Source organism: Topomyia yanbarensis, chromosome 3 (assembly GCF_030247195.1).
Source record: "Topomyia yanbarensis strain Yona2022 chromosome 3, ASM3024719v1, whole genome shotgun sequence".
Lineage (NCBI taxonomy): Eukaryota > Metazoa > Arthropoda > Insecta > Diptera > Culicidae > Topomyia > Topomyia yanbarensis.
The window spans coordinates 1,930,654-1,942,911 of record NC_080672.1 but is presented as its reverse complement, the minus strand read 5'-3'; the positions used below and the strand labels follow the sequence as shown (position 1 = coordinate 1,942,911).

General features: G+C 39.0%; 1 protein-coding gene and 1 non-coding gene across 2 annotated transcripts; both read left to right on the top strand.

The window, feature by feature from the left end:
• Positions 1 to 9,015: 9,015 nt before the first annotated feature.
• On the top strand, positions 9,016 to 10,120 carry LOC131693639 (uncharacterized). Its single transcript, XM_058981621.1, has 4 exons — positions 9,016 to 9,238; positions 9,294 to 9,432; positions 9,487 to 9,760; positions 9,818 to 10,120. Exons 1-4 carry the CDS (start codon positions 9,064 to 9,066, stop codon positions 10,118 to 10,120), a joined length of 891 nt encoding a protein of 296 aa, XP_058837604.1. The 5' UTR covers positions 9,016 to 9,063.
• Positions 10,121 to 11,250: 1,130 nt separating this feature from the next.
• On the top strand, positions 11,251 to 11,323 carry Trnak-cuu (transfer RNA lysine (anticodon CUU)). Its single transcript has one exon. It is a non-coding gene; the product is annotated as a tRNA-Lys (tRNA).
• Positions 11,324 to 12,258: the final 935 nt, after the last annotated feature.

Genomic DNA, 12,258 nt, shown 5'->3' with positions numbered 1-12,258 from the left:
CGAAGTGAACGAACTGACAGCAGTTGGGGATAGAACCCGACCCAGTCCCGAGTTTAAGCAAAAACGGCAAAAGTTGGCCTGTACCCCGGTTGGCACCGCCTGGAAGTTAGAAATAGGAGTTCTGTATCAGAGGTGAATGGCGACATCGAATTGCCTCATGTTGCACAATAATACAGCTTTGCCAACCAAGAAAAATCAGCCTCTCTAATGATATAAAAAGTATCAATTTCATAAAAAATAGGATCTGTGAAAAAATTTGAATACTTTGAATAGATAAATAATTATTTGTTCTCACTTGTCTCATAATGCGTCGCTGTTGTGCTATCTTATGGCAAACGCCATTTTGGGGTAAACTGAGTTAGATATGCCACATTACTTGTTTGAAAAATCTCTACAAAGTGGCGTTTTCTGAATTTTGAAATTCTACTTGGTTACTTAGATATAGCGAGAAACATAATGAGAAATTGTGAGTTTTTTGCTTCAAATCACTGTATCTAGGGATTTGCTCAAGTTATATTGAAGTTTTAGATGTTTTTATGTGTGAAAATGTCTGAGAAACACAATGGCATAAACATTTTCAAAAGAAAATTACACGAGTTGTGAGAAAAACACAGTTTTAGTTTAAAACTGGAAATAAAGGATATTTGGCAACACTGTAACCAAAAATAACAATTTTTTCTAGATTCCCTGACTCATTTCCTTCAAAATGCATTTCACCGATTATTTATTGACCATATGAACGCAAAGATATGAATAAAACTTAAAAATTGATGATTTTTTTCTATGGAATTTTCCATTCACGACTATGACACGTCATACAAATTTTGTCATCATTACACGCCTATGACACGTGTGAGTGCGACTTTTGTTTACATTCATAGTAAAAACTCGCAACATAGTCAACCGATCTTCCTAATGTGGTAAACGGTTTCGAAACTGTGCAGAGCTTATGACAAAGTCGAAGATGTCCGTAAAATCGAAGACTACACATTAAGAAGACTGATATCTCTTTCCTTCCCCCATACAAACGAGAAGCGACAGAGATTACAGCACCTCTATCGTATGAAGGTAGGAAGCTTAATGTAAAAGTGTATATGTGTGTGCATCACTATGGAAAGTACCACCTTTACCCGCAAGTGGCGTTGCTGTTGGTGTCTCCAGATTCTGGACAGAGTTGCCAGTCTTCTTGATATGCAGTCTTCGGTAAAATGCTATAAGCGATGGATCATTGCTAATATCAGTCTGTTGGTTGCGTAGTTGTTGCGCATTTCAGTCTGCAGCAGTGTTCGAGGACGGAGTATACGGGTTGGAGCGTAGAGGTAAATTTGTGATAGGTGATCGGAAATATATTCAGCTAGAAGAAGCTTAGACACGAAGGTAGGTTGCGATGCGTGTCTACGATCTTCTAAAGTGTCCTAATAATCGACAACGGTCTTCGTATGGTGACAGGTTCAGCGGATCGTTCCAAGGCAATTGTCGGAACGCTTCAATTCTTTGGCTCCAAGTTGCATAACCAGACGACGTTTGCAAACTCCATCGGTGAAAATTGTAACTTGTAAATTAACAATAAAAATCAAATTCAAATGCAATAATTCGTCGATTTGCTATAACCTTTCTTCGATCAGACAACATATTCTCTATTGCCTTTGAACTGTTTTCATTAAGAACTTTTCAAAATTATATTCAGTTTGCAGTGACTATCTCAAGCCACCAGAATTAACAGATTTATAAAACAAGTTTTAAGCCCCTCCCGAAGCTAAATCCTGGGTACGGGCCTGTGAAGAAAACATGATTTAAGAAAACTCTGTGAATATAGTTTTATATTTCGATATGCTACATACATGTAGGATTTACATCTTTAACAAATTTGTTTTAAGTGACTTTCCCAACAACTTTGCTAAAGACACTTATATTTTATGAAGAGGTAATTCTCCATATTTACTTCTAGGACAATAAATCACTACAATAATTATATCAGAAGATGCACTGTTTCATGTTGTAAAAAAAATTCAAAGTTGTTAAGCCTTCAAAGTGATGGGTTTAAAATTATGTGACATTGACCGCAATGAAATTTTTAGAAGATTTATTACACTTCAAAAGTTCGTATTCTTTGACTTCATTAACAAAAGGGAAAATCTCTGGTTTAATTCTAAACCCAAAATTATATAATTTGCTTCAACTCCCCAAACCATAATTTATCCGCTCGAATTAAACATAAAAGCTAAACCATTCAAAAAAATAATACTTTCAAATTCGTGTATTTTTAACCTTACTTTCAATCAAAAGACCTTCTAAGAATGAAACAAAAGTAATAATGTTTTATTTCATGAAAATATCTGAACAGAACACTCATCGTTAGATCGAAAAAGTACTCACACTATCCTGTTGATTTGTATTTGTATTTAACAATTTACGTCCATCTGACAATGAGTCTTAATGAACTAAATTAAAAATAAGTAACCTAAGGTGATAAAAAACGATTTCTAAACTGTGCAGAACTAATGACGAAGTCGAAGTTGTCGGTAAAATCGTTGAAGCGACGGACCATTGCTAGCATCGGGCTGTTGGCAGCGTAGTCAGTGTTGCGCATTTCAGTCTGCAGCAGTGTTCGAGGACGAAGGACACGGGTTGGTGCGTAGAGGTTAATTTGTGATAGGAGATCGGGAATATCATATTCGGCGAGAAGAAGCTTAGATACGAAGGTGGCTTGCGACGCGTGTCTACGATCTTCTAAAGTGTGCAGTCCTAGTAATCGACAACGGTCTTCGTATGGTGGCAAGTTCAGCGGATCATTCCAAGGCAATTGACGTAACGCATATCTTATGAATCTGCGCTGGACAGCTTCAATTCTTTGGCTCCAAATTGCATGGTAGGGGCACCAGACGACGTTTGCGAATTCCAACTGTGAGCGCACCAGTGAACAACACAACGCTTTGAAGCACAAAGGGTCCCGGAATTCGTTGGATATTTTGAACATAAAACCTAGTAGACGGTTAGCTTTGTCAATGATCGTTGAGAAGTGATGGGTGTACGTTAGCCTTTCATCAAGTATGATGCCCACATCTTTTACATGATCAACGCGTTGCAGCTGAGTACCAGCAATGTTGTAGTTGAAAGTAAACATGTTCCTCGTTCGATGAAAGCTGATAACAAAGCATTTAGCAACACTAAGAACTATCATGTTTCTTTTACAGCAACTATAAAAGGTATCAACGAGATACTGTAGCTCACGGCAATCGGCTTCTTTCCTTATAATTAGAAATATTTTCAAGTCGTCGGCGAAGAACAGTTTCCCTCCACGCATTAAGACGAAAACAACATCATTCACGAACAATGAAAACAGTAGCGGACCAAGCGTACTACCTTGCGGAACTCCGGAATGGTTGGAAAAGGACTCAGAGTCATTGTCACCAATTTGAACAACGACTTTACGGCGAATAAGGTATGATCGAAGCCAACGGCAGAATCGGGCAGTGCATCCAAGTTTATCAAGCTTCGTTAGCAGTATCTCATGGTTAACAGTGTCGAAAGCAGCCTTAAGATCTGTGTAGATCGTGTCCACCTGCAGTTGTTTGGACATTTGTTCCGTACAATAGGATGTGAAGGAGACCAGGTTCGTTTCCACCGATCGACCGGGAAAGAATCCGTGCTGACAAGTGCTTATGTAATGTTTACTAGCAGAGAACAGCACCTCGTTGATAAGCGATTCGAAAATTTTTGACTCGGCTCTCAGCGAAGTGATTCCCCGGTAGTTCTCGATGTTGCTTTTGTCACCTTTCTTGTGTACCGGAAACATGACTGAACACTTCCAATCATCGGGAAATTTTTGCTGCTGAAGTGACACATTGAAAAGGTGCGTCAGTGGAATCGCTAAAATATCCGAACATTTTTTTAGAACAGCTGAAGGCATAGCACTTAGTCCTGGAGCATACGACGATTTCGTTTTTTGTATTGCAGAGTGAACCGATTGTTCTGAAATGGTGAATACATCCATATCCACCGCACCAACGGGAACATCACGGGACGCGTTGTCGAGCTCGATGGCAGTTGGCGTTTCAGTCGTGAAGACACTCGAGAAGTAACTGGCAAATAGGGAGCACTTTGTCGCCGTCGTAGTCGCTACTTCGCCATTGTAGACCATCCTAGACGGAAGACCCGTTTCCTTCCTCTTCGTATTAACAAAAGTCCAGAAGCCCTTCGGATTTCGTCGTAAGTTTTGTTGGATGCGGTTCACATATCCTTTGTACAGCAATTTGTTATAACAGCGGTACTCATTACTGGATATTGCGAAAAAGCGCTTGAGAACAGGGCATCGTCGATTTGTGCACGCACGTAGAGCTTTGGCACGGATGCGTTTCAGATTCCGAAGCATTGCGTTCGACGAGGGAGGCTTCCTGGGAAATTGATAATTTGGTACAGATTTTTCAACACAGTCAAGGAGTAACCGATTATAGAGATCAACTGCTACATCTACATCCACTTGATCAAGTAGTACACTCCTGTCAATCAGCAACAGTGAGTTGATGTCGCTCATTAGCCGATGCACACCTTCTTCAGTCACCGTCTTTGCTGATTCCAAAAATTCCGACTATTTCCATATCCGCTGAAATGAAATCAGCTTTCGCATAGATTTCAGCGTCCATCAAGGCGCATCCATTGAGTTTCGTCAGCGCCTTGGAGTTCAGTTTCGAAAAAATACTTGGTTTGGCAGGCACTTTGCACCTAAGTGCTAAACAGCGGAACCTTCAAACAAGGTATTTCTGTCAAGGAATGTTTGCAAAAACGTTTGTTGTCTTTTTTAACGAACCGGTTTCGTGCTATATTGGTTAGATTCGGCTTCCTGTTACTACGGGAAAGTGGTATACCTCCAACACCGTGTGAGTTATACCCAAGGATGAAAACTGTCCAAATTCTTCAGAGTTGCGCCCAATTGAAAAAAAAATGAGCAATCTTTAGACGTCAGACATCGAAAAAACTTTTAAAATAGTTGGACGTGAGAAACAATCTGAAAATCTGATGATAGGTATGAAATGTAGCCCGACAATATTGTATGTTGTACTAACTGAACTTCAAAACAGAAATATAGTTTTTGCCTTTCTCATATAAAGAAAGGCTATGCAATCACTGTAAAAATCGACTTTTTAGCCGAGGCCCGGAGGGCCGAGTGTCATACACCATTCGATTCAGTTCGTCGAGATCGGCAAATGTCTGTGTGTGTGTATGTATGTGTGTGTGTATGTGTGTGTGTATGTGTGTGTGTGTCATTTAAACTCACACAATTTTCTCAGAGATGGCTGAACCGATTTTCGCAAACTTAGTTTCATCTGAAAGGTATAACGCTCCCATAAGCTGCTATTGAATTTTTAGTTGATCCGACTTCCGGTTCCGGAGTTACGGGTTGAAGAGTGCGGTCACACAGCAAATTCCCATATAAACTGGTACCTCCATGATGTTCAAATGATGTAAAACATATTAAAATTGATGTAACATTACTCTAGTTTGCGGGCCTGGATCACTAATGATCAATCAAAGTAGCTTTGACCACATTGGCCACCTATGACGGTTCATGACGCCCCCGGGGAACCCGCCAAGTTCCTAAGCTAATATCACACCCATTCCCCAACGAATTCTCTACCGATTTTTACAAACTTGATTTCAAATGAAAGATACAGTAATGCCATTGACTGCTGCTGAATTTCATTTGGTTCTGACTCTTGCTTCCGGAGTTACAGGGGTGTTAGTAAGGATACACTGGAATTTCCCATATAAATCGGTACAATCGTAATACCTCAGAGGCTAAAAACTATTGAAATGGTCACCAAATAACTTCTAATCGCAGATCTAGATAACTGATTGCCAATCAAACATTCTTTGAATATATTGTCCACTATCGACGATTCCGGAAGTCCGGAATTCCGGGCATATTCCACAATTAAAGTCAAATCGGTTCTTCGGTGATGACTGAACCGATTTTCTCAAACCAAGTCTCAAATGGAAGGCAAAATATGCAGTTGAGCATTGCGTCGCCGTCCCTCCCCCCGCCTTGCCCTTACACCTCCCTCCTTCATCACTCCCCTCCCACCCCTCACGCCCGCATTTCCTTCATCCACCCCGTATACCGAAATAAGATGAAGGATTTCTGACGCATCCTCCACTCCCACTCTACTAACCCCCCATTCCCTACACGTTCAAACCCATTCCACCAACCTTTCCAAATTATAATCACATGAAGATAACATTGAACTCATGCTTATTAAGCTAATTAAATATTATTCTTTTGCCTTTCTCATATAGAAAGGTTATGCAATTGCTTCAAAAACCGATTTTCTAACCGAGGCCCGGAGGGCCGAGTCTCATATAACATTCGACTCAGTTCGCCGAGATCGCAAAATATCTGTGTGTATGTATGTGTGTATGTATATGTGTATGTATGTATGTATGTATGTATGTATGTATGTATGTATGTATGTATGTATGTATGTATGTATGTGTGTATGTATATGTGTATGTATGTATGTATGTATGTATGTATGTATGTATGTATGTATGTATGTATGTATGTATGTATGTATGTATGTATGTATGTATGTATGTATGTATGTATGTATGTATGTATGTATGTATGTATGTATGTATGTATGTATGTATGTATGTATGTATGTATGTATGTATGTATGTATGTATGTATGTATGTATGTATGTATGTATGTATGTATGTATGTATGTATGTATGTATGTATGTATGTATGTATGTATGTATGTATGTATGTATGTATGTATGTATGTATGTATGTATGTATGTATGTATGTATGTATGTATGTATGTATGTATGTATGTATGTATGTATGTATGTATGTATGTATGTATGTATGTATGTATGTATGTATGTATGTATGTATGTATGTATGTATGTATGTATGTATGTATGTATGTATGTATGTAAGTATGTATGTATGTATGTATGTATGTATGTATGTATGTATGTATGTATGTATGTATGTATGTATGTATGTATGTATGTATGTATGTATGTATGTATGTATGTATGTATGTATGTATGTATGTATGTATGTATGTATGTATGTATGTATGTATGTATGTATGTATGTATGTATGTATGTATGTATGTATGTATGTATGTATGTATGTATGTATGTATGTATGTATGTATGTATGTATGTATGTATGTATGTATGTATGTATGTATGTATGTATGTATGTATGTATGTATGTATGTATGTATGTATGTATGTATGTATGTATGTATGTATGTATGTATGTATGTATGTATGTATGTATGTATGTATGTATGTATGTATGTATGTATGTATGTATGTATGTGTGTATGTGCGGATTTGTTAACAAAATGTCCACATCGGTTTCTCGGAGATGGCTGAACCGATTTTTACAAACTAAGATTCAAATGAAAGGTATAATATTCCCATAGGTTGCTATTGAATTTCATTTTCAACCGACATCTTGTTCCGGATTACGAGTTGAAGAGTATGGTTACAAAACAAAATTTGTTGATTTGTCCACATCGGTTTCTCGGAATTTTCTGAACCGATTTTGACAAACTTGATTTTAAATGAAAGGTCCATCAGCTGCTGTTGAATTTTGTGTGGATCCGAGTTCTGGTTCCTGAATTACAGGGTGATACGTACGATCACGCAGCAAATCCCGATTCTAACGAATTCTGCGATGAATTGGTGAGGTGATTTTTTCCAAAATATAAGCACAACTGTTGAATTTGTAGATCTAGGTCACCAACAATCATTCAAAGTCTCTTTGGCCACACTGGCCACCATCGACGGATCCGAAATTCAGAATAACGGTTATATTGGTTTTTCGAAAATGGCTAGAACGATTTGATCAACTTAGTCTCAAATGAAAGGTGTTGCGTCCCCGGAAACTGATATTAAATTCCATCTCCATCCGACTTCCAGCTCCGGAGTTTGCGATCACATAGAAAACTCCGATTCAAACCGATACCTCGATGAATGCAAAAAGGTGCTCTTATATATACTTACCAAGTGTAATAAGAATGAAAGACATTTCCATAATGTTATATTGTACGAACCAGTTATTAAATCATAGTTTGGAGAAATGAGAAAGGCACAATTGCACCTATAGGTGGATTAAAACAGGTTTTTCATTTAAATAACAATCAACGTGCACTTATCCTTATTTGACCGGTGCATACCTTATAAGTAAAAACTTTCGTTGTTTTACAAAGACACATGTAAAAATCTATTTCAACAATCTTGTAACTATTTTCGATCTTACAACGCAAAAATACGTCATTCCGTTCAGTACAGTAAATGTTATCACCACTGTTAAAAAACACACGCGACAGTCACTATTTTGAATCGGGATCCCTATATTGAAAACATACATGTACTCTCCAAAAATCAAGCTTTAACATTTCCAACTGTATTGTAAATAATTGAAAAAGTAGCTTCCGACTTCGAATTGACGAGACACTTTCATGAAATTGTCAAATTTGGCAAAATACAGATAAACAGAAGCGAGGATTGAACAAATGAAACCAATGATAGATTTAGAAGATACAAAGCGAGCCATAAGTTATTGTTCCCATTTTCCTGAACCCCCATCTCCCTATGCCAAATAGAATGATTGACAGAACAAGGTTACTATTTCAATCCATAGTTCAACCATTCTCCCCGAAGCCCAAATTCACCCACTCAATCATCACAATATCTTTCTCCCTTTCCGTTTTGCCTAAATGGAAGCATACTTGACCGTACACCAAACAGGTTCGTTCCCACACATGGTGATCGCTGCAGTGTTCTAGTTTTCATCTCACTCCCAAAACACACGTATATCCGGACCTCGTGTGGAAACCGTTATGAGGTTGATCCAGAAAAACCCGTTCTCGACGCTGAAAGAAAACAATCTATCAGCTGAGATGTGCGAGGTTGTGTTGAATCCCAAATATAAGGTAAAACTTGGTCACACTTGTGTCTCAGAAGGAACTCGGTGGTCAGCAGCACCAGACATTGCAGACAAATTTGAGGAATCATATCAAAAGAACGGTTACAATGAGAAAGTTTCGAATCAACGCAATTGTGATCGCAGTGGTGCTAATAGGTTGCCAATTAGTGTTGAGTGATGCTGACGAAAATGAAACGGCAGTAACGGAATCGGAACTAGTTGATAATAGTACTGTAGACAATCAACAGCAAATCAGCCTTACGGAGCCTATTGCTTATGAAGGTTTGAATCGAAAAAAATGCCAACAAGGATAAACTTTAACAAGTTCATTTTGCAGAAAAGGATGTGACTCAATTTGTTGATGCATTGAAACATCAGCTTAGATGCGGTTATCCGAAGTTTGGTATTCCTTCTCTTGTGCCACTGAAGTTGTCGTACAAGTTCAAAACTTCATTGGATTTCTTGAATCTCAAAAAGTGAGTAATACAATCACATCATCACAAATTTCGAATCATTACCGCATTTTTCAGAATTCACGTTGCCGCTTCCAACTTTGTGATCCACGGACTAGACAACTTCAAGTGGCTGCCATCGAATACTTCGTTCACCCGCACCGGAACTAACCTGACCGTCAATTTCCCCAACATCACGGTTACTGCCGATACTTCACTTAACGGAGTCAATGGATCGTCTCGGCTGTCGCTTTTCGACACACTTGTATTCCTAGAGTCTCAGTACGAGGAAAAGGATGATTTATTGTACGTGACCGATCTGAACGGCGATTTGACACTGAAAGCTGCAGGGGTAATATTTCAAAGGGTTAATTTGAGATCCATTGAATTGACTTCATGATTCTTGTAGGTTAAAATAGCCCACCTATTCCCGAAGAGTGCCAAGCTGACCAAAATCTGGAACAAGGCCATCGGAGACTCACTTCCAGTTGTGACCAAACTGATCACTACCCGGAAGATCAGCGTAGAGTTCATCAACCGACTCATCAACGGGGCCAAGTACTACGCGATGAATACTGCAAATAGTGCCCTTTCGACGTACAAACTGAACTTTGACGGTGTAGTCGACAGCTTCAAACGTTTCTCTGAAAAAACTTATGATTCATTGATGTGCCACGAGAACGAGTCGGTGGGACAGTCAAGGGTAATGTAGATCACTAGCTAGAATAGTTTCAATAAATTGCAATGAGATTGGCTTGGCAGAGTTTTCCTACATTTCCAAACATGCAACAGAAAAATCTCTCTATAATATCAAGAATTAGTATGCGCGTTGAACTGACCCAGTTATATCTGATACCTGTAATTATCAAAAGAAATTAAAGGTCAGTTAATTGGGTTTTTACGTAGTTTCACAAGAACTTGTTTAAATCTACTATTCAACAAGTATCTTCTCGGTAACTCGGAGTTATTCCGAAAAACAACGCAAATTTCCGACATTCATTCAGTAACTAAAAGTCATTCTAAAATGATCATTCTTTCATCTAGTAATCTGAACGAGGATGAACGTCCATCCCAGTCATTCAATGCCTACTCATCCTTCAAGTATGTTTTGAGAAGCTACAACTCTCCCCCAGAGTATATAAGTAGCGACAATCATCTTCCCAGAAAACTTGGGGAAACTTGTCGAGCATCCTGAGATAGCTTCTCTGCGGCCAGCTTGGGACGCTCGCAAGTTACGACCCATCATCGTTCGGTCGCGTATCCGCGCAACCGTCTCCCGCTCCCGCTCGTGTAAGATACAACACACGTTAGATGCTCGCGATCAACCTGTTCCGCTCCTAGAAAACCCCTCCACGCGCGGCCACGAGAGCAGTTCACGAGAGCTGGAGGAGGACACACTACGCGAGAACCGCGTCACTTCTGATGCTCCACGGAGCGCGTGTGGCTAAATGGTTGCTGAGGGGACCCCGAAAAATCTCATTTCCCCAATCTCCGTAAAGTGTTATCGCTTTGGCATGCGGCCAGAAACAAGTACCCGGGAGAGAAAGAGAGAGAAGGCGGGACTGATTGCACAACTGTCCTGCACAAGTCATGACTTCCTGGTACCGTGGAGGAAATGTTGGGGCATCCGACTCTCTTTCTCGCTCACTTTCTTCGCTTTGATTCACTCTCCCACACGTGATTGACCACCGCGGAATTAATCCTAGTAAACTGATGATGTTCGACCCAAACGATGATTGAACGCGCATTTTCGTATTATGTTTATGAGTTGTACCATCATAAGCGTAAAAGTTGTTACCATTTTTCAATCACATATCACTGTGACCTAGATGCGGACAACGTGCCCGGCTAGCTCAGTCGGTAGAGCATGAGACTCTTAATCTCAGGGTCGTGGGTTCGAGCCCCACGTTGGGCGTTATTCTTTTTGTCTAATTATATAAATAATTAGTTGAGTTTGAGGGTTTGTTAGTTTGGTTGGTGGTCCCCATTTTATATTATACTCAATTCAAACGTAGTAGAAGGAAGACGATAGTAGAATATATTGAAATACCTTTACTGTGTGGTCAACAGAATGCTCAGTTACACTGACGAAGCGTGAGGTACTGTCGGTAACAAAAGAAAACAACCTGCTAAAACACATGGTTGAATTGGATTTTACACTCCGTAAGTGTTTGTCCCATATCAATTAAATATAATTAAATATCAATTAAATATAATTAAATTAAATTTTAGTCATTTTAATAGAAGATAATTGAACCAAAATTTATTCTAATAAGATAGCAGATGGCAGCACCAGCTGGACGCGTATTGGAATAATGAAAATATCATCAGTGAGTGCCGGAGGGGAAATCGCTCCGATAGTCCAAGTCTGAAAAGTAAATGGTCCTCAAAATCTTCGTGAACCACGTGTAATAATAATGTATTGGAGTTATTGTTAAATCAATATCAATTCTTCAAAAGGGCTAATAAGATTTTTATAAACAAACTTATTTCGCTCATTACTCCGCTGTCGAGTCGAATTTCATGAAAGATACACATGAATCAACATCTTTACCCTTGGTAGAATCAATTTCAAATGTCTTCTGGGTTGAAAATATAACAAATTAAGAGAAATCAGCAAAACAAAAGTTTGTTTACAAATCTTATTAGCCCTATTCTAATGTTGATATGGAAATGTTCTCACGTTATACTGCACGGGGGACAACAAATAAACAAACCGAACATCTCATGCACAATCCTGGAAAGGGTGTTAAATATTGTTTTTGTTAGTTACCGCAACAACCAATCAATGTTAGATGCGGTGTGAACATATTTTGGTGTGATAAATTTATTTTGCTGTGAGTCTATTTG